This window comes from Trachypithecus francoisi, unplaced genomic scaffold, assembly GCF_009764315.1.
Source record: "Trachypithecus francoisi isolate TF-2019V2 unplaced genomic scaffold, Tfra_2.0 Lachesis_group4, whole genome shotgun sequence".
NCBI classification, from domain to species: Eukaryota; Metazoa; Chordata; class Mammalia; order Primates; family Cercopithecidae; genus Trachypithecus; species Trachypithecus francoisi.
In genome coordinates, this window is record NW_022681469.1 from 72,574,138 (window position 1) to 72,598,071 (window position 23,934).

The following is a 23,934-nucleotide window of genomic DNA, read 5'->3' on the forward strand; positions in this document are numbered from 1 at the left end:
ATTACATGATATAATGGAATGATACTGATAAAACGAGCAAATATTTATTTATTGAAATCTAAGTTGGAGGCTTTGGAAAGCCTTGATAAAGGCAAGTTCGTTTTAAAATTTATCTAAATTATGCGTGAGTAAAATAACTGAAAAAAAGGTCATAAAAATCTAAGCCTTTACATTCATATTTCTATCTGAATGTGTTTTAAATCTTAATCTAAGAAAATAACAATGAGAAATGGACAATCTTTTGTGGGTGTAGTTTAGGCAAGAAATAGGAAATAGAAGGAGAGTGATAAGTCAAAGAAAAGGGCTTGGCCCTACATAAAAAAGATTATAGGTGTAGCGGCTCATGTCTGTAATTTTAGCACTTGGGGAGCCAAGGCGGGAAAATCACCTGAGCTCAGGAGTTCAAGACATACTTGGGCAACACAGTGAGACCTTGTCTCTACAAAAGTTAAAAAAAAAAAAAAAAAAGGCTGGGCACGGTGGCTCAAGACTGTAATCCCAGCACTTTGGGAGGCTGAGACAGGCGGATCACGAGGCCAGGAGATCAAGACCATCCTGGCTAACACAGTGAAACCCCGTCTCTACTAAAAAAATACAAAAAACTATCTGGGTGAGGTGACAGGCGCCTGTAGTCCCAGCTACTCGGGAGGCTGAGGCAGGAGAATGGCGTAAACCCAGGAGGCAGAACTTGCAGTGAGCTGAGATCCGGCCACTGCACTCCAGCCTGGGCGACAGAGCAAGACTCCATCTCAAAAAAAAAAAAAAAATCTGGGCATGATGGCACATGCCTGTAAGTCTCAGCTACTCAGGAGTCTGAGGTAGGAGGATCACTTGAACCCAGGAAGCCAAGGCTGCAGTGAGCCATGATCACACCACTGCACTCTAGGCTGGGTGACAGAGCTAGACCTTGCCTCAAACAAAATAAAAATAAAAAAATTAGTAAATTAATATATATGTTTTATTGAATGTTTGAGTTATGTGTATATAATTGTTTTTAATAATTCTACATTTTACATGTCCAGTTATTTGTGCTAATAATGTCAAGATTAGTTTTAGAAATAAGGTTGGGTTTTGGCATTTCAGGTTTTTATAATAGCTTTTTAAAAATATCTATGTGACTTGGCTGGGCGTGGTGGCTCACGCCTGTAATCCCAGCACTTGGGAGGCCAAGGTGGGCAGATCACCTGAGGTCAGGAATTCAAGACCAGCCTGGCCAACATGGTGAAACCCCATCTCTACTAAATGTACAAAAATTGGCTGGGCGTGGTGGTGGGTGCTTGTAATCCCAGCTACTTGGGAGGCTGAGGCAGGAGAATTGCTTGAACCTGGGAGGCAGAGGTTACAGTGAGCTGAGATTGCACCACTGCACTCAAGCCTGGGCAACAGAGTGAGACTCTATCTCAAAAAAAAGAAAATATGTGTGTGTGTGTGTGTGTGTGTGTACATGTGTATATATATATATATATATATATATATATGAATCTTTCCTTTTTCTTTATGCTTGTGCAAGGACACAAGAATTAATTTCAACTTGAATTTTTTTTTTTGAGACTGAGTCTTGCTCTGTTGCCCAGGCTGGAGTGCAGTGGCACGATCTCGGATCCTGCAAGCTCCACCTCCTGGGTTCACGCCATTCTCCTGCCTCAGCCTCCCGAGTAGCTGGGACTGCAGGTGCCCACCACCACGCTTGGCTAATTTTTTTGTATTTTTAGTAGCAATGGGGTTTCACCATGTTAGCCAGGATGGTCTTGATCTGACCTCATGATCCGCCCACCTTGGCCTTGCAAAGTGCTGGGATTACAGGCGTGAGCCACCGTGCCCTGCCAAAAATTTTTAAAAATTTGCTTATGAAACCATGTGAACCCTATATTTTTTAAATAAATACTGTATTTTTCAGTTTCTCCCAATGTTATTAGTCTGCTTAGAATTACTACCTTTTCATGAGTTCTTCAGCTGTAATCATTTACAACTTCTTGGAATGTTATCTTCTTCAGTTAGATTTTAATAATGGGGGCATGTGGTTTTATATTAATTTGTTCATTCAACAGATTTCTATTGAATATACACTTTGAACTAGGCTCTAGGCTGAATAATGGAGATAAAATCGATTGTAATATAGGTACAAGCTCTGCCCTTAAATAAGTTTACAGTTTGAAAGACATTGCATTTTGTCACAGTTCTTTTAATTTTCTCTCTACGTATAGCCATATCTTATTTTCAGTTTTAATGTGTATATGCTGAGTTTTCCTGATTGCCTTAGTTTTTATTTTTAGTTCTTAGATGTTTGTCTTTTTTTCCTGCAGTTTATAGGTTGTCTATCATTTTTTCTATCAATAGTTTCTAACGTATGATTTCTACTTTGCCTTTTTGACCTTCTTCCACTTTTCTTGGGTTTGATTGCTTGTAGGGTTTTTTTGTTTGTTTTTTTTTAATGATGAGGGCTCAATTGCATGTATTATCTTAATCAGAAAATTCTAGTTTTTTTCGTAAGTGTTTTCTTTACTTTTCCTTTGACGTGTTTCTTCTCCCTTGGCCTTAAAGAACATTAATTTGTGTCATAATGGGACCATTCTCTTTATTTGGCCACTGAATTTTTTTTTTTAATGATGGCTTTTTTTGTCTCAAGAAATCTTTTGTGCTAATCCTGATTCTCTGTAATGCAGCGGTCTCTCTACAACTGTCTCTCTGAACTCTAAGCCCAACCTTGGGTCTAAATAAGAAGCCTCCGCCTACCTGTTCAGCTCTTCCTCAGTTTCCTCAGGGTCACAGAGATCAGGTGTGCTCATTCGGTTCCAGTGAAAGGAATTAGCCTTACCAGAAAAGAGAACACACTATAAGCCACTGCAATTCAGTCAGTATGGCACTTGTTCAACTCTAGACAAATAGACCATTGAAACAGAATAGTAAATCCAATTTGCAGTATTTGGGAATATAATTTATGTAAAGATGACATTATAGATCAGTGGGGAAAGGATATATAATTCATTAAATGGCCCTAATATGACTGGCCATTGGAATACCAAGAAAAAAAAAGGATGAGGGGTATAAAGTCAGTTCATCAGTTTGTCTAGGAGACTTACATGTAAATCTAAGGACAGAGGAAAACTTCTGAGTTGCTAAGACAAGAAAAGCTAAAGAAGAGATAGACATATTAAAGTATATTGGATCTTTAAATTTTTGTTGTAAGTATACCATAAACAAAGTCAGGAAACATAATTTTGGTTTGGAAACAATATTAGCTAATGTTTATTGTATATAAAAACCTTCTTTAAATTGACAAGAAATTGGTAAATACCCCAGTGCCAAAATCGCAAAAAGATATGGATAGGTAATTCACAGAAGAGCACACCCAGATGGCCAGTAAACACATCAAAAGATATTTGAATATATCCGTTGTCAAGAAAATGCAAATTAAAATAACAGTGAGTTGTCAGTTTATAAATGTTTAAAAGAACTGTTAACACCCATTGCTGTAGAAGAAACTGGTAAGGTTCCTCATTGCTAACAGAAGTAAAAACTGTTATAACCTCCTTGGCGTAGTGGCTCATGCCTGTAATCCCAGCACTTTGTGAGGCCAAGGTGAGCGGATCACTTGAGGTCAGGAGTTTGAGACCAGCCTGGACAACACAGTGAAACCCTGTCTCTACTAAAAATATATATGTAAAACTTAGCCTGGAGTGGTGGCACTTGCCTGTAGTCCCAGCTACTTGAGAGGCTAAGGCATGAGAATCTCTTGAACCCGGGAGGCAGAGGCTGCAGTGAGCCAAGATCATGCCATTGCACTCCAGCCTGGGTCACAGAGCAAGACCCTGTCTCAAAAAAAAAAAAAAAAAAAAAAAATTGTTGTAACCGTTTTGGAAAGCCATCTAGCATTTTTTTAAAAACACGATGGGCCTTAGACTCATTAGTCTCATTCCAGGGAGTTTATACCAATGAAATACCAATATAAACATGAATATATACTTTTAACTGCACTGATGTAGATTGCAGCCTCGTTGTGGCAAAAAAATAACTATAAACAAAGTAGGGGGATATTTGACTAAATTATGATACACAAATTGTTTCACACAGTGAAACACAGTGGATTAATATGTAGTCATTAAAAAGAAGGAAATAATGTTAAACTAGTTTACTTGGAGAGATTTTCAGGTTGATTAAATGGGAAAAGGAGATAAAGTTTATATGATACTCTATTTATGTAAAATAATCACCAGAAAAACTCTGTATATACAGATAGTCCCTGACTTAGGATGGTCTGACTTATATTTTTTGACTTATAATAGTGCTAACTCAATATGCATCCAGTAGAAACCATGCTACTCTTGAGATGCTAGGCCACTGTAGTGAGCTGTAGCTCCTAGGCAACCACACATTTTCAACTTATATTTTCAGTTTACAGTGGGTTTATCAGGACTTAACCCCATCGTAAGTCAAGGAGCATCTGTATTTATATACGTACTTGTTTATTTTACTTAGCTGGAAATACACCCCTGTTTTCATTGCATGTCAAAGTCATATTTATCCTGTTAAACTGCCAAATACATTGGCTTAATATGGTCGAAAAAAAAAACATATATAGAAAATTTCCAGTTATTTGTGTTTAAGCTATAACATTTTATAGAATGTGCCTACAGTGAATAATTTACCCTTTAGTCTTCTCAGAAATAGTGTGTGATCACGGGACCAACACAGGCTTTGGAATCACAGAAATTGGTTTCAAATATCTTTGTGAGCTTGGACAAGTTATATAACTTCCTTCAGTCTTGATTTCTTCGCCTAAATAATAATTGAAAAGTTTACTGGGAGGAATAAATGAAATGATGTAAAACACCTAGCAAAGTAATCAAATGTATTAGTTTGTTGTTTTTAAGGGTTAGGTTTTTATGGCTCTAGACATTATAATATGTTTTACCTGGCAATTTTTAAAATATTCACAGTAGGAAGATAATATTTTTTAGTTAAGCCAGGTTCAGGATCACTTAATATAGAATTTATACCTAATTCACTAAAACTTTGTTTATAACTCTAATTTCTTCAGAAGTTTCTTCTGCTTTCAAGCTGTTTATTAAATGGTTTTTAGGACCTGCTATTGGCATTTTGATATATCTATAGTGAACTATGTAATCATTTTACAACTTGATGCCAGTGAGGACAGTTTAAAAATTATATATATATATATATATATTTGAAAGAGTAAAGAAGCTAAATTAAACCTATGCCAGCGAAAATGTAGTGAATTCCAAGAGTGATATGTGAGTGACCTGTTTTGATTGTTAGTAGAAAGTACTGGAAATTTTGACCATACTGCTAGATCTTGACATGGTTGTAAGCCGTGATCAATTATGAAAGCTTACATTTTGTGTAAAAATGCTAATAACAAGAACATACCTAGACATTCATTTGCAGTTACTACATTTATATAAATACTTTTTTCTTTACATGACCAAAATTTGTAATTCATTCGGATTTTTTGTTATTATATAGCTTTTAAAACATTACCATATTTTCTTTTTTGAGAGCTATCCATTCCATTTTTCTTTAAGACTGGGACAGGGAGAAATTACTTGAAGCTTGGATGTCCAACCCAGAGAACTGCTGCCAACGATCAGGTGTTCAAATGCCAACTCCACCACCAAGTGGGTATAATGCCTGGGACACGCTACCATCTCCAAGAACTCCAAGGACTACGCGCTCTTCTGTCACCTCCCCAGATGAAATCAGCTTATCTCCTGGGGACTTAGACACTAGTTTGGTATGGTTTGGTATTCACTGTACTTCTCATAGCTTTGTTTTTAGTCTTTTAACATTCAAATGATTTAATATTGTTCCGTGGAGTGTCTGGTTGTGTTCTTATAATTGAATCCTGTCCCTTTCTTAAAAGGTTCAGTTATTTCCATGCTTCAGTAAATATTTGTTATTACAGACTATTTTTGTGATCTCTGAATTATAGATTGAAAAAAAAAAAGGTTTTCTTTCCTCATTTTCAGAGAACTTAAAACAGTTTAGGGAAACCATCTATTTTATTTTCCCTTAAAACTTCAATTGCTTGAAGATTTAAATACAGGCCAGGCCTGGTGGCTCATGCCTGTAATCCTAGCACTTTGGAAGGCCGAGGTGGGTGGATTGCCTGAGCTCAGGAGTTCGAGACCAGCCTGGGCAACATAGCACGACCACATCTCAAAATACGTACACACATGTATATAATATATTGAAATATAAAAAGTTAAGTTTGTGATAGGCACTGTAAACCAAAAATACAGAAACATTTTTTATAATTTCTTGAAAGCTAATTTTTAAGCGTTTACAATATATTGATAATTATGTATTTGTTTCAGTAAAGCTTCTGTAGTTTGTTAACTAGATGCATTTCCAAAATAAGTGTTTCATTATTTTACAAAACAGTGCTGCCATTGTCAGCATTTTTAATTGGCATATCATTGGTGTGCTGTTATAGAAGATTTTAATATTTCTTGAATGACTCAGCCACTCGAAATATGTGATAAATATGAAAGTACTTCTCATTTTTTTCTATTTTTTTCTATTTTTTCTTTTTTTGTTTTTGTTTTTTTCTTGTTTTTGTTTTTTTCTTTTTTTTGTTTTTGTTGTGTACTTCTCATTTTATCTGTGCCTTTTTGAAAAACAATACTGTAATTTGCATCTGTAACATGATACATTTTGCTTCTAGAGAGCTATTGTTTAGAAGATATTAGGTAGGTGAAAAAGTGATTGCAGCTTTGGCTGTTAAAATGGCATAATTGTAATACATAGGTGGAGTTTTGTTTTTTGGGGTTTTTTTGAGATGAAGTTTTACTCTTACTCCCCAGGCTGGGGTGTAATGGCACGATCTCGGCTCCCTGCAACCTCTGCCTCCTGGGTTCAAGTGATTCTCCTGCCTCAGCCTCCTGAGTAGCTGGGATTACAGGCACATGCCACCACACCCAGCTAATTTTTGTATTTTTAATAGAGACAGGGTTTCACCATGTTGGTCAGGCTGTCCCGACCTCAAGTGATCTGCCCAGCTCTGCCTCCCAAAGTGCTGGGATTACAGGTGTGAGTCACCACGCCCAGCAGGGTTCTCTCCCTGGAAAGTTTGGATATCTTGAGTTGCTGCATTAAAAATACAGTTACTCTGTTTTTATGGAGTTTGAAGGGTAAGTGTAATGTGAAGGGCATGATGCTGAAGTGGTTTTTTGCAACATGCAATTTGATGTTGACCCGAATGATTTGTTTCTTGTACTTCCTTTTCCAAATGCACAGTTGCTGATTAATACATAAATTTGGAATTTAAGGGTTTGATTTTTGCATTAAAACATTTAAATCCCACTGTTGTTTATAGTGAGGTAGTCATGGTATTTGTTACTGAAAGACACACTAACTGTCCTTAAAACTTTGAAAGGGTAACTTTCAACAACTTTTATTTACCGTACTAGTATTTTTGCCTTTTAAAAAAGTGAACAAAATGAATGTATTGTTCTCTTTCAAAAGTATAGTTCTGTTTAAATCATTGTTCTTCTTCATCTCCAGTGTGACATTTGTATGTGCAGTATCTCTGTATTTGAAGACCCCGTGGATATGCCCTGTGGACATGACTTTTGTAGAGGATGTTGGGAGTCGTGAGTATATGAGCACCTTAGCATTTCTTACTGCATGATAGCGCTCTGATTTGTTAATAAAATTGTTTACTTTCAGTATTTAATGGTACAAATTGTTTATATTGACTTCTGAGTTACACAGAAATGAATTTAGACTTTACTAGTAAGGAAAAATATTTATGTTTTTATTTTTACATCTTCCCCAGCTATTTTAATTAATGCTATTTAGCTTAATGTAAGGTACCTTTAGAAACAAAGCAGTTATACAAATAATTTTTCTTAGTATTTTAATTTATATTACACTAATGTAAATTTCAGGCAAGAATCAGTTTGTCTTATATCCCAGGAATCTTAAGCATTTGTTTTTGTGCTGTCTCAATTTTTTGTGACAATCAAATTGCCTTGAAAATCTGTAAGAATATGGATGTTTAAGATTCCTTTTTAGTGAATGCAAAGTTAAATGTTTTAGCTAGACATAGTTGGGTATATTTTACTAATGGAAAATTTGTTTTGCTTCTTGTGTTTATCTCTGTTTACCCTTCCCATTACCTTTCAAGATTTATACTTTTTCACCATCCATTAACTTAGCTCTCATGTTGCACTTTTCGAGAGAAGTTTCTAAACAAAGATTGCTATAATGAGCACTGTAATATCATGTTATCTCTGGAGACACACAAAGTGTTGTTCGATGACCTAAGTGAGGTATATCATTGGTATTAAAGAAAATCTTAGAAATCAGAAGTTTTTAACCTTTTTTTTTTTTATGGAATATTAGTTAGGAAGTATAGGGAACTAGGGAATACTATGTGGGTGAGAGACAAGAACCTGAGCAGATTTTCTGAGTTCTTCTCTTTAAACAGCTTTGTTGAGGTACAGTTGACATACATAAAGCCACACATTTAAAATAAATAATTTGATAAGCTTTGATATCTCTATACAACCTTGAAACCATCACCACAACCCCTAGAATCTATCATTCCCAATTCCTCATTTCCCATTGAATCCCTGCTACTTTTCTCTTTCTGCCTTCCTTTTATCACCCCCATTTGTAGGCAACGACTGAGCTGTCATTCTGTTTTTTTTTTTTTTTTCTTTTTTGAGACAGGGTCTCACTCTGTCACCCAGGCTGAAGTGCAGTGGCATGATCTCAGCTCACTGCAGCATCTTCCTTCCCGGGTTCAAGTGATCCTCATGCCTCCGCCTTCCCGGGGAGCTGGGACTATAGGTGCCCACCACCACACCCTGCTAATATTTGTATTTTTAGTAGAGATGGGGTTTTGCCATGTTGATCAAGCTGGTCTCGAACTCCTGACCTCAAGTGATCCACCCACCTCAGTCCCCCAACGTGTCTGGTTTGATTTTGAGTACATTTCTTTATCTGTTTTCCAAATTGGAGTCAGAGGTAAGATTTCATTTGGAGGGGGAAAAAGGCTACTGCTTTTTAAGTCAGAATATCTGGTTGTTCCTTTTAAGACATAGACTAGATTCTACTCAGAGTCTACTTAAATAGGATCAGATCAGTACACCTGTTACAGGTAAACTAATTGACAAAGGTCAGAGCTCACAATCCAAAGCTATCCTTAACCCAGTTGTGGAGGCAGAAAATACTTCCCAGGTAAAATTTTATTTATCTTAGTTGTTAACTGTACTGAATTAGGAAGTATTACCTGAGCTCTACCAAGTTAGCTGTTGGTCTTGGTATGTATATGAAAATTGAGTCCCCCAGGTATTTTCTTGAATTTTTTTTTAGTGTCACTGACCTTCCTCACCTGATTTGTATCACAGGCACTATCTCCCAAACTCATCACAAACTAGCCATAAGAAATGTATGGTAAGATTTAAATTTGAAAGATCTAATTATTGATTTCATTAGTACGTTCTAGCCTACCTAGGATTCTCCTTTCCATCCCTTCCAAGTTTGTCAAATCAAGCGCCGATAAAAGAAGTTCCATGTTGATTGATTCATATGTTGATGAAATCATTTTTAAATTATCACAGTTTTTTTTTAATAGGCATATAGGAAAAGAAACTTCTATCTAAAACCAAGGAAGCATTTTTATAGGTCCTCAGTTTGAAAGTCCCTCAATCTATCTTACTCTTCCCAACCTTTTTATTAATACAGCTAGATGCTTTAGCGCAGGCTTGTCCAACTGTGGCCCACAGGCTGCATGTGGCCCAGGACAGCTTTGAATGTGGCCCAACACAAATTCATAAACTTCCTTAAAATGTTATGAGGTTTTGGTGTTTTTTGTTTGTTTGTTTGTTTTGCTATTTTTGTTTCAAGCTCATCAGCTGTCATTATTGTTAGTATATTTTTTGTGTAGCCCAAGACAGTTCTTCTTCCAATGTGGCCCAGAAAAGCCAAAACATTGGACACCCCTGCTTTAAAGTATTGATGCCAAGGGCTGAAATAAAAGGGAAGAGCCAGGCATAGTGGCACGTGTCTGTAGTTCTAGCTACTTGGGCAGCTGAGGCAGAAGGATCACTTGAGCCCAGGAGTTCAAGACTACAGTGAGCTATGACCACACCACTGCACTGCAGCCTGGGTAACAGAAGAAGATCCTATCAATTGATTGATCGATCAATCAACAGATTAGTTAGAAATTATTATTTTCTAGCCAGAATAGAATTTCTTTGCTAATATTGAGAATATAAGAGCTCAGGTTCTAGATACAATAGACCACTGGGTTGCGAATTCCAACTCTGCTATTTATTAGTTATTGATTTAGGTAAGTGGTAGCCTGCCTGTTCCTTAGTTTCCTAATCTATAAAGTGGTGATGATAGTATGTACTTCATAGGATTATCGTCAGTTTTTTAAAATTTCTTAATATATGTAAAGCGCTTAAAACAGGATCTTGCATGTAATAATCATTCAATAAGTATTACTTATTATCATATTCCTAAGCATTGTAATAAGCAGAGAGAGCCTACCTATGATATCATCTGTGAATCTTACCTGCAAGATAAAAATATAGGTAAAGTTTGCCCCACATTTATCTCTTTTACTGACACTCATCAACTCCATGTTGTGCTCATACATTTTTATTAAATTGTGTCTTGATGAGAAATAATAACATGGCCAACAGAACTGATCCTGTCTTCAATGAGGTCTTCTCAGTTCTGTAATTTAATTCCCCAGAGATGATTAAATCTTCTCTGATATATTTAAAATATGTAAAATTCAAAACATCATCATGTAGTAACTATGTCTAAGCAAACTGTGAACTTTGACAAGAGACTAACCAACTTCCCAGGGAATCTATTCATAGCTAAAAAGAAGAGAATGTTGTTATGTGAAAAAAGAACTCTACAGTTAACAATTCTCTACTTTTAGTCTTAAGATTTCTTTGTTTTTGTTTTTTTTTTTTTGAGATGGAGTCTCACTGTGTCACCCAGGCAGGAGCGCAGTGGCACCGTCTCAGCTCATTACAACCTCTGCCTCCCGGGTTCAAGTGGGTCTCCGGCCTCAGCCTCCTGAGTAGCTGGGATTACAGACGCCTGGTACCACGCCCAGCTAATTTTTGTATTTTTAGTAGAGACAGGGTTTCACCATGTTGGTCAGGGTGGTCTCGAACCCCTGACCTTGTGATCTGCCTTCCTCGGCCTCCCAAAGTGCTGGGATTACAGGCGTAAGCCACCATGTCAGGCCACAATGTACCTTATATATCACTCCTTAGCACAGGAGTGAAAACACTACTTGTGAAAAAATCGATAAGGATCTACCAGAGGTAGGAAGAATGCCAAGGGAAAAAAAAAAATTAATTCCTGGAAGCCAAAGAGAATTTGAAAGAAGGAAATGTTCACAGTGTCTCATGTTCTAGAGAAATCAAGGAAGATAAAAACTGTGAATTCTTTAATAAATTAGGCTAATGAGTAGTCATTGTGGCCCAGTGAAGAGGTGATAGCAGCCAGATGCTGCAGATTGAGAAGTGAATGACATGGGCTTGAGGAAGGAATAACAGATCATCATAAACTATTTTGTCAGGAAACTTTGATGTGAAAGAAAAAGAAAATGAAACAAAAGAGAGTCGTGTGGTTAGTAAGGGTTTTTAAAATGGGAAAAACTTGAGCATGTTTATTGTGCCCAAGGTAAGAGACGTTAGAAAGTAAAAGACAGAAAGGATAGGTTATTGGATAGTGCAAGTCTCAGAGCTGGCCAGAGGATTTGAGGATTAGCTGGGAGTAAAAGAGAAAGCTCTCCCTTTCACAGAAGTGAGTGGGATGAAAAGGAAAGAACGCTAAAGATACTGCTAGGTTTGAGGTGTGGTAGAGAGCACTTAGAGAACTGCCTGTTGGGGATTCTCTTTTCTATGAATTGCCCAGACGAGGATATGAAAGAGAAGATGGAGCAAAGGGAATGGGCCTGCCAAGGTCTCAATAAGGTGTTTGTTGTTGTTGTTGTTGTTGTTGTTAAGTGCAGTGGAATTAAGAGAATGAGAGAACTAAAGAAAAAAGATACTATAGTTAGTGAAATAAACAAAATGTTGATGGTGAGGACTAAGCAGTTGTGATTTAATTTCCTGGTTTTCCATTTATTTTCTCTAGATTTAAGTGTTAAATTCAATATACAATAATCTGTACTTCAAAAGTTTGTTTCTTGCTTTTCTAAGGGCAGTGTTAAATGATAATAACAATAATAATCCCTTTGGGAGGCCGAGGCGGGCAGATCACCTGAGGTTGGGAGTTCGAGACCACCCTGACCAACATGGAGAAACCCCGTCTCTACTAAAAATACAAAATTAGCTGGGTGTGGTGGCCCATGCCTATAATCCCAGCTACTTGGGAGGCTGAGGCAGGAGAATTGCTTGAACCCAGGAGGCGGAGGTTGCGGTGAGCTGGAGATCGCACCACTGCACTCCAGCCTGGGCAACAAGAGTGAAACTCCGTCTAAAAAAAAACAAAACAAATAATAATCCTTACTAACATTTATGAATTCTTACTCTATGTCATGCACCATGTAGATTTTTCACATATATAATCTATATAACAACCCTGGGAAGTTCACATTATTATCTCCACTTTATATATGGTGAAACAGAGGCTTAGAGCAGTTAAATAAATTGCTTAAGATCATATGCCTTGTTGGTGACAGACCTGGAATTTTCTAAGTCAAAACACTGCTTTTAGCTGAACATGGTAGTACATGCGTGTAATCCCAGCTACTCACTCAGGAGGCTGAGGTGGGAGGAGCACTTAAGCCCAGGAGTTTGAGACCAACCTGGGCAAAGAGAGAGACCCCACCTTTAAAGAAAAAGAAAGAAAGAAAGGAAAGGAAAGAAAAAAAGAACTCTGCTTTTAATCTAACCTTGGGCCGGATTCCTGCTTCTTTCTTTACAGGGCATTTTTTCCTCACTACTCAAGTATACCTAAGTAGGACATAAAACTTATTTTAATATTCATCTAAATGAAATATAAAGAGAAAACCTATAAACCTATTCTTAAAAATCTATGCTATATTTTAATGCCACCCCAAAATATTCTTGAATTACCTATGACTCATTTCTATACCATTGCCCCCTTTTCTTTAAAGCTATAGCATATTGAGAATTGAATATGACCTTTCTGAGCCACTCATTTCTGAATTTTTAATTTTAAATAAAAGTATTTTTTCAGATTGTTTCAGATTTTTAGTGGGAATAAAGCAAAATAAAAACATAAAACATACGAGTGTATGTATATATGTGTATGTGTGTATATTGATATATAAAATGAATGGCTTAACAGTTAATATGCATTACAGTTGCTGTTTCACACTTTTGTTGGTATTATTTTAATTATACTCTGACAGAAAATTCAGCATAAAGAAAAATTGGCCAGGCACAGTGGTTCATGTGTATAATCCCAGAGCTTTAGGAGGCCAAGGCAGGAGAATTGCTTGAGACCAGGGGTTCGAGACCAGTCTGGACAACATAGCAAGACGCATCGCAACCAAAAATTTAAAAATCAGCCCAGCATAGCAGCATGCACCTGTAGGCCTAGTTACTCAGAAGACTGGGGTGGGAGGATTGCTTCAGCCCAAGAGTATGAGGCTACAGTGATCTGCAGTCGTGCCACTGCACTCCAACCTGGTTGATGGAATGAGACCCTGTCTCTAAAAAAAAAAAAGGAAGAAAAAGGAAAATTCTTAGAATGTATGCGCAACATAATATCCTTGCTCCTTTGCTGTCCATTGACAGCATGTTATGTTATTGCATAAATTCTTAGAATGTATGCGCAACATAATATCCTTGCTCCTTTGCTGTCCATTGATCATTTTAATAGGTTTTTGAATCTGAAAATTCAAGAAGGTGAAGCTCACAACATTTTTTGCCCTGCATATGATTGCTTCCAACTTGTGCCTGTGGATATCATAGAAAGTGTAGTTTCAAAGGAGATGGACAAACGATACCTACAGTTTGATATTAAGGTAAGGTATGCTGCCAATTATCTGTCCAATTTCCATAATTTTGATTTTATTAAACCTTTATAACATTATTTTTTCTTTTTGTTTTAGTTTTGAAAACAAAATAATGGGTCTTTTCTTGGAAACACTTTATCAGAAAAGTTGCATAAAGGAATGGTGACAAAGTTTGAAGCTAAAGCATTATTTCATAATAATAAAAGGAAAGGGGAAAGGCTAAAGTACTAGTAATTTACAAAATTTAAAATAAAACTATTTATCAGAACTTTTTATTAATTTGCCTTTTGCACTTTAATAACTGATTGATCGAGATAATGTTCAAATTAGATTTTACCTACTTTAAGTTTTTTAAAAGACATTATCTTTCATGCTCCTAAAATATTTGGAAATAAAGATTCTCAACTTGGACGTTTATTATTTTTATTCCAAGTAATAGGTTTATTTAATGAATTATAATGTTTATTTCATCTTTTTTGTCTTCTTTTTTTTTCAGAAGTTTTAAGTGTAGGCGAGTTACTTTCTTTTGTGTGTGTGAGATTTAAAAATTACATTTTAACTGCTTTAAGCAGATTTAACTGAGTCTAATATATGAACTTTTAAAAGACAAGTCCTACTTTTTTTTTTTTCTTGGAGACAGAGTCTCACTCTGTCTCCCAGGCTAGAGTGCAGTGGTGTGGTCTCCGCTCACTGCAACCTCTGCCTCCAAGATTCAAGCGATTCTCGTGCCTCAGCCTTCCGAGTAGCTGGGATTACAGATGCCCACCACTATTCCCGGGTAATTTTTGTATTTTTGGTAGAGTTGGGGTTTCTCCGTGTTGGCCAAGCTGTTCTCCAACTCCCGACCTTAGGTGATCTGCCTGCCTCAGCCTCCCAAAGTGCTGGGATTATAGGCGTGAGCCACCGTGCCCAGCCCCCTCTTCTTTAACATAGAAAGTATCATAGTATTGATTATTATGTATTATTTGGATACCATTTAGAAATTTACTCTTCTAATACAGCTACATGCATGTTTCTACTTAATAATTATATTCATCAGGAAACTGACACATTGTATGAGAAAACATTTTAAAATTACATATTTTCTGTGCGAACAATTACATTTTTACTTTATCATCATTTACATAGTTTTTAGACTAAAGAAAACATAAATTTTAAAAATCATTTTGTTACTAAGTTAATTGTTACTTTCCCCTTAATAATTTTTTCAGTACTTTCCAGTACTGTTTAAATTTCTTGAGACTGACAACTCCATGCATTTTATTTCACTCTTTTTCTTTCTTTGCTTTATAGTAAATGACCATAGAGGTACACTCTGTATTAGAATTTAGCATTAAAATATTCTTTGTGTTTTGTTATTGCTGTTTAAACAGGCCTTTGTTGAAAATAATCCTGCCATTAAATGGTGTCCTACTCCAGGCTGTGACAGAGCAGTAAGACTAACAAAACAAGGGTCAAATACATCTGGATCTGATACACTCAGCTTCCCATTGCTGAGAGCGCCTGCTGTTGATTGTGGAAAAGGACACCTCTTCTGCTGGTTAGTATAAGATAAGTTGGAATCAGTCTAATCACCTTTCTTTCCAATAGTTATTAAAGAGACTTTGCACCTTGAGTCAGGCCGTTAAATTGTAGTATACTTGATAGTATTCTTAATTTAAGAAATGTGTAATAAGTAGTAATAGTTCATATTTGTTGTGTGCTTAGTGAGTGCCAAGCGCTACACCAGCTATTTTTTACATATTGAATTTTCCCAACAATGCTGAGTTGAGTTGATGTTGTTATGCCCATTTTACAGATAAGGAAACTCGGGCACAGAGAAGTTCCCCAGGGTTATACAGCTAGGAATTGGCAGAAATGGGATTAGAACCCAGCTGTTTGATTTTAAAGCCCATGTGCCTAAACTATAATATCAAATTGCTGACCATATATTAGAAAATGTTTAGAGTTTAACCTTTCATTAAAAATATAAACCTCTAGCAACGATTCTTCACCAGGAGCTCCCAAAATTACCAAGGTCCCTTTTACAAAATTTTATCCTGGGCCCTAACAAGTAAGATTTTGATTTAGTAGGTTTTTGAGTGGGGCTCTAAAAAAAGAAAATTAAAAATCTCCCAGGTGATTCTAATGCACAGTTCTAGTCAGGAATCAATGACTGCAGTCTCATTGTTTCATGTGTTTTGTTTAGTTTCTAGTGCCTGGTAGTACTCAATAAGTACAAACTGATGATAAATCAGTATTGGAAAGGGTACGTAACTGTGAATACTCTTTTGACTATGTATGTGTCAGCCATCAGCACTCTGCTTATTCATAGAAAGTTCAGTTAACTATTTTAATTAAATGATAAAAAAAAAAAGCAACAGTATTTATTTTCCTTTTTGCTCATTTCCAGAATCACCACATATGCATGGATATACTTTAGGTGGATATAAAACTCTAGTCTTTACTTTTGTACTTCTCAGAAACCAGAAACTAATTGTATCACTGCTATATAGTAGGAAGGTATAGTTATGGAACTGTCCCTACCCTGGTCTGCTTCTTACCTTTGCCATCATCATTAGTTAAAAGTATTTATTGAACTGCAAACCCCTGACTCTAAGTCAGGGGTCAGCAAAATATTGTCTACACTTATTATTAAACATAACATTTTGTTGGAACACAGCCACACCATTTCATGTCACTTTATTTATATATTGTCTGTGCCTGCGTTTGGGCTATGACAGCAGAATTGAGTAGCTGAGACAGAGATTACATGGCCCACAAAACTCAAAATACTTACTGTCTGGCCCTTTACAGAAAAATTTTCCTGACCCCTATACTAGGTGCTTGGCTATGGTGATTAATGAAAGGAAAACCATGTATACTGCTTTCATGGCTAAATCAGACTAAGCAAGCAGAATAGCAACAAAATACTGAACAGTGGGTTATATCTATATGCCTTCAAGTGATTTTTCAAAACACTTAAAAGGCAAATTTCTATTAAAGTTTTACATTTTTATTATTCAATAGTTTGGTTCCTAACTCACCTCATTAACCCACCATGAGAGATAAGGCTTGAAATGAGAAGGAAAGTTAATGTACATGAGCTAAATTGGTAGCAAATTAATGGTATGTAGATGAATATGAACCTAGTTTACTGTAAAACAAGTATATAAAAGTAATAAAGGAGCTTTCTTTTCTGAGCCAGTGTGGTTTCCAGAGATAATTAAACTCTAGTGTCCTGAAGCAGCACCCATTGTATACATCCTATGCATCTAAAATGGTACTAATTATATACCATCCTTGGGAAAAATTGAGAAAAATTGTCATACACCGTAAATCATTTTCTGAGTTCTGTGGTTCACATGAGGAATCGTGGTTGAAAAAGGATGATTTAGAGGATTAGTTGGAGAAGCTATGAAGAAAGAAAACATAAATTAGGAAAATGTCTAAAAGATAAAAATATTAGCTTTTGCTGAGATAAGAGAAACGTTAAGTTTTGAAGGGAAAATAAGAAACTTTGATTGGCATTGTCTTCTTAAGCACTGTGGTTTCTGTGATCTAGCTTTTACCAGTTTTCAGTGTAGTTTAGTTTTTAATTTCTTGTGTTCGTCCGCATTCTCTTTGTATGCTGCAAGTAATAATAAGTTTGGTTCGACTGAAGATAAGAAAGCTAATGGAAAAACCTGCCAATATAGGCCAGACTCTATAAACTATGTACATATGTCTGTAAACATAGACGATGCTATAAACTGTAAATTTCTAGAATAACATTTGAAGAAATACATCAGCTTACTTTTTCTCATACCCCAAAATATCAGGCTGGTTATACTCAAGACGCATTGGAGACAATATACCAAGATCACGGGCCCTACTTTGAGTTTTATCCCAGTTCAAGGGATCTGTGAATGGCCACATGGACTAAGGTCACACTTGGTAATTATTTACTCTTTCTCCTATTCATTAGGGTAGTAGAAACCTAACAGAATCATCACTTTTTAGACATAGCACCAGAGAAGAAGAGAAGAAGGGGACTTAAATGGAATAAAAATAAGTTTTAGTGAAGGACAAACTCAGATTTAGGTTCTTCAACTTAATCTTTTGCCTTTCAGTTTTGGTATTTATTAAGTTTTAGGATGGATTTTTTTGTATTGCCTACTTCATGTCTCTAGGCGTTAATTTACAGTTCCTGGTTTTGTTTTTGTTTTTGTTTTTGTTTTTTTGCGTTCTTAGCTTTATACCCTTATTCATATAGTATAAGAGCTTTGTCTATAATTTTAAAATCTAAGTAGAAATTGTCATATGCTTTCTGTTGCCTTTATCTCTTATTTCAATGAGAAGCAAAATCTGTTCATGTAAAAAGACACTTTGCAAGAGAGATCTTCACAAATTAAAGGCGAATGGTTCTGGTTTTGCTTCTTTCCTTCTTGAAAAGCCCAGAAATAATTTTCTAAAGATGACTACAAAAACCACAACAAAAGACAATAATAATTTCTTCTTTTCAAGAACTATATATGACAGAAACAGTTGAGCCATACCCAAGAGATACCTGCATGGATATAACTAAATATATTCATTGTTGGGAGACAAGTAGTATTAATAGGCATTCCCCTTCCCACCACAGGATACCCTTCTCTAGCTGTGCACCAAGTTCCATGCCCTTAGTAACTGAAGCTAGCGTGGTTTCTCCCCCTAGCCTTTATAATACAATTTGTGTGATCTGGGCAAAATTATCTCAAGACAATGCTCAAAACTAAGATGGGTTCTGACTTGAACCAATGACTTTTCCTCTGTTTTTTTTTTTTTCTTTTTAATTAAGTAAAATATGCTACTGTGTAACTTCTCTGCCTTCTGAACTGACACAAAGTGTCTCTCTTCTCTGAGACAACTCTTCACAGATTTGTTGTCAGAAATACTTCTTGGCCACCAAACTTAAGATGGTATGGTGGCCATTTCTTTCCTCTCTTTTTACTCTGGTCCCTTTTAATCACCAGTGTGCATTGAAAACTGAAAACCTTACTTGGAATTTCTCTTCTAAACACATAGACAGTCAAACATATTTTATTCACTGAAATTGATTGGCAGGAAATATTCTAAATAATAATATGGTGCTGGGCATGGTGGCTCACGCCTGTAATCCCAGCACTTTGGAAGGCCAAGGCAGGGGGGGATCACGAGATCGGGAGGTCGAGAACATCCTGGGTAACACAATGAAGCCCTGTCTCTACTAAAAATACAAAAAATTAACTGGGCGTGGTGGCACGCTCCTGTAGTCCCAGCTACTCGGGAGGCTGAGGCAGGAGAATTGCTTGAACCCGGGAGGCAGAAGTTGCAGTGAGCCGAGATCAAGCCACTGCACTCCAGCCCAGGCAACAGAGCAAGACTCCGTCTCAAAAAAAGAGAAAAATAATAATAAAGTTTATATTACCTAGCGGTTGAGCACTTATTTACTGAAACTGTGTAAAGAAGTCTTTAAAAGGAACAAATTTTTGAATCATAATGATGTACAACTTGAGAAACCACAGTATCAGGTTTCTAGTCCACTTAAGTTTCCAGTGGGTCAGAGAGTACAGTATACAGACCTGTCAAGTTTGGAGAAAAGTTTGAAAGTGGGTATCTTTTTTCTCCAACATTCACAATAAGGATTTTGATCAATACCTACTCCTTTATTCAGAGCAATAGTTGCATGCATCATCTCCCCCTCCACAGACCTCACAGGCCAAGGGACTCTCCAGAAGTCCTGTGGACAAAATAGATGAAGCAGTCTGTATTTGTAGACCTAATAATTGTGTCTCATCTTTTCTTACAAAATCAGTTTTAAGCCCTTAGATTAACAGCTCTAGTTACAGAAGAAAAGATTTTTCTAGATTGGCAGTATCTAGCTATTTAAGTATCAGACTCCTGCCAACTAGCAGAACATTTTCCAGCTCTTCACAGTCCCAGAAATAAAAACATGATACTACTTATTTGGTAGTTCAATCAAAAGACGTTGTTTAAATATCATGTATACTCTCTGCAGAGTAACACATCTCCATAAATAAATACCGCTTGAGGGTTCAATTTATCAAATTTCAACAGAATACAGAGATAATAATCTGGGAGATGGACAGGACCTGCCTGTGATATAGCTTTGCCACTAACTAGCTCTATGGCTTGGTGATAAACATCCTCTCCTAAAATAATGTGATAAATAAAGCCTTCCTATCTAATGCAGTCAACATAGAGTGCAAGTTTCCAGAACCAAACTATTTAGTTTCAGATTTTAGCTTATCCACCCTTTACTTGTGTGGCCTTTGGTAGGTTACTGAACCTCTCTGTGCATGTAAAATGGGGATAAATAGTACCAGTTACAAGAATTGTTAAGAGAATTAAATGAGTCCGTTCACGTGAAGTATTTAGAACATTACCTGGTGTACTAAAAAATGTTAGCTACAGGGGAGAAGCATAGAAATTAGGATTTCTGCTTAATTCAGTCAGAATTGCTTATTAATAAAACGTTCTAAAATGGCATTTAATTGAAATTGCCAACTTCTGGATAGGAATTTCTTCCATCAGGTAATAAATTTTAAAACGTTAGTGGGAGGTTTTTTCCTTTTCCAGAGCCCATTAGAACCACTGTATAGTCATGCAACCAGTTGTGCATACTGGCACATTTTCAAGAAGAGAGCCATTCCTTGATCACTTGATGTTAGGTTAACCAATCATATTTGAACTAGGTGGAGGAATTTAGATTAGGCAACTATTTTTTTCTTTGTAATCTTTTACCAGGATATTTTTTTACCTGAATAAACCCACCCTATTGGTGTCTCTGGCTGAGATTCAGTAGGCTATGTCCTGAGATTCCCCTCCCCATACTCTTGTTTTACTGACATTTTGAGATGCAGTTTCAGCAACAGATACCAGGGACTTTAGAATACTTGTCAACAGTCATTGGTTAAAATTTTCTTCAGGAATGTAGGCCGGTCTCAGGGACTTACAGCTGTAATTCCAGCATTTTGCGGGGCTGAGATTGGCGGATCCCTTGAGCCCAGGAGTTTGAGACCACTTGGGCAACGTAGTGAAACCCTGTCTCTACAAAAAATACAAAAATTAGCTGGGCATGGTGGTGCATACCTCTTGTCCTGGCTACTTGGGAGGCTGGCAGTAGGATGGCTTGAGCTCAGGAGGTGGAAGCTGCAGCGAGCCGAGATCATGCCACTGCACTCCAGCCTGGGTGCCAGAGCAAGACTCTCAAAAAAAAAAAGAAAAAGAAAAAAATAAACTTTCTTCAGGAAGTTGGCATTCTAGCATCTTCACTACTTTTCTCAGAATAACCTCTCTTCCCTATGTTGATCATCTAGGATGTCAATTACCTACTATGTTTAGTGACTTTATTATTACTATACTTTGGAGAATTCTGAATTTATTTTTCCAGATGCCTTAGTTTTTAAATATATTTTATAGTGGCAACCTCGACCAGGCGCAGTGGCTCACGTCTGTAATCCCAGCACTTTGGGAGGCCGAGGCGGGCATATCACGAGGTCAGGAATTCAAGTTCAGCCTGGCCAACATGGTGAAACCCCATCTCTACTGAAAATACAAAAAATTAGCTGGGCATGGTGGTGTGCAACTGTAATCGCAGCTACTTAGGAGGCAGGAGAATCACTTGAACCCAGGAGGCAGAGGTTGTGGTGAGTGGCAGTCATACCATTGCACTCCAGCCTGGGCCATAGAGCAAGACTCCATCTCAAAAAAAGAAAGAAAAAAATGGCAACCTCAACCTCTTTAATTCACAGTCCATGCTATAGCTTATTTTTTTATTAGTAAGCTGCTGGGTTTTTTTGGTTGTTTTTTTTTTTAATCCTTTTTTAGTATTGCACTGGAAACTAGTAGAAACTGTGCCAACCAGTTATAACACCCTGAAGTGGTCCTACTTATTGGGCTCACAGCCAAGGAAGCAGCAAGTCTTTGTCCTCCTGTGAGGTTCTAGAAAAGAAAACCTTCTTTTGCTGTCTAGGACAGTCTTGGAGAGCCAAGCGCATCGATAAGCAATTATGGCCTTTTGAAGAAGCGGCTTTTTTTTTTTTTTCAGACTTTATTTGAAAACACTGGGCTTTGTTCCCGCATGATTTCTTTCTTTTTTTTTTTTTTTCCAGAACGTTTTCAGAAAATGTATTTACTAGCATTGATTCTGCCAGGAAATGGATATTGAATATGCTGTTTAATCTCCAAGGCAAAAAAAGTCTCCAGGGAAAAAAATCTTAGTAGAAATAATTTATTTCATTGATTGCATTTGTTTGTTTTAGTTACTGCAGATATATAAGGGCTTTTTGTAATTCAGGGCTCTTTTTTTTATTTTTCTAGCTTTATTGAAATGCAAATGACAAACAAGCTTTTTTAAATGAGTCATGAGAAATGTAGATTCTGCATTCCCACCTGTGTTTGCAGGCACCATATGGAAACACTGTTCCTGATCTGTGGCATATTTCTTACTCTAATGTCTGCTAGCATGTGTGCCAAATTAAAATTAGCAGTTATCACAGGTATCCGTTACCTTTCTGGAAAGCAGAGTTAGTGTTAGTATGCACTAAAGTGAATCTAATGTCTCTACTTTTTTTTTCATACCTTTAAGTTCTGGGGTACATGTGCAGAATGTACAGTTTTGTTACATAGGCATACCCGTGCCATGGTGATTTGCTGCACCTATCAACACGTCACCTACATTAGGTGTTTCTCCTAATGCTATCCCTCCCCTAGCCCCCCATCCCCCGACAGGCCCCAGTGTGTGTTGTTCCCCACCCTGTGTCCATGGGTTCTCCTTGTTAAACTCCCACTTATAAGTGAGACCATGCAGTGTTTGGTTTTCTGTTCTTATGATGGTTTGCTCAGAATGATGGTTTCCAGCTCCATCCATGTCCCTGCGAAGGCCATGAATTCATCCTTTTTAATGGCTGCATAGTATTCCATGTTCTACATGTGCCACATTTTCTTAATCCAGTCTATCATTGGTGGACATTTGGGTTGGTTCCAAGTCTTTGCTATTGTGAATAGTGCCACAATAAACATATGTGTGCATGTGTGTTTATAGTAGCATGATTTATAATCCTTTGGGTATATACCCAGTAATGGGATGGCTGGATCAAATGGTATTTGTAGTTCTAGCTCCTTGAGGAATCGCCACACTGTCTTCTACAATGGTTGAGCTAATTTACACTCCCACCAGCAGTGTAAAAGCATTCCAATTTTTCCACATCCTCTACAGCATCTGTTGTTTCCTGACCTTATATATCCACTTTTTTAAAGAAATTAGGTCGTGTTGTGTTGCCCAGGCTAGAGTGCCGTGGCTATTCACAGAGTGGTAATAGCACACTACAGCCTCAAACTCCTGGGCTCCATTGATTCTTCTCCCTCAGCCTGCCGAGTAGCCATTGTGCCCAGCTCACTTCCATATTTTAATCAACCCAATATTTTTTGAATGTCTGTTAAGCTACCACTAAGTTGCTAGGAGCTCTGTAAAACCACAGTTATGGAAAAGGTTTCCCAAGTGTCAGATTAGGTGATAAGTCAAGAGTGTAAGGAAACTAAATTACCCTTTCAAGGCAATTGGTGAATTTTTTTTTTTAACCATTTAACCATTTTTAAGTATGCAATTGAGTGACATTAATTGCATTCAGAGTGCAACTATAACGTCTCATAGCCACTTTTCCTTTTCAGAAATTTTTCATGATCCCAAATAGAAACTCTATGACCATTAAGCAGTTACTCCCCATCCTCTCCTCCCCCAGGCTGGTAACAACCACTCTACTTTCTTTCTCTATGAATTTGCCTATTCTAGATATTTAATTTAAGTGGAATTCTAGAATATCTGTACTTTTGTGTCTGGCTTATTTCACTTAACAAAATGTTTTTAAAGCTCATTCATAGTGTAGCATGTATGCAGATATTATTCCTTTTTATGGCTGAATATTGTATTGTGTGAACGTGTG

The 23,934-nt window shown here is 36.9% G+C and overlaps 1 protein-coding gene across 5 annotated transcripts in view; it reads left to right on the forward strand.

Annotated features, from left to right (window-relative positions):
* The window catches only part of ANKIB1 (ankyrin repeat and IBR domain containing 1), a 171,081-nt gene that overhangs the window by 115,516 nt on the left and 31,631 nt on the right, over window positions 1-23,934 (forward strand). For all 5 annotated transcript variants that reach the window (XM_033194801.1, XM_033194805.1, XM_033194804.1 and 2 more), the window contains 4 exons: window positions 5,544-5,752; window positions 7,525-7,613; window positions 13,855-13,999; window positions 15,364-15,530. In XM_033194801.1, coding sequence (XP_033050692.1) covers window positions 5,544-5,752; window positions 7,525-7,613; window positions 13,855-13,999; window positions 15,364-15,530 — 610 coding nt within the window. The remainder of the gene's footprint in view (window positions 1-5,543; window positions 5,753-7,524; window positions 7,614-13,854; window positions 14,000-15,363; window positions 15,531-23,934) is intronic.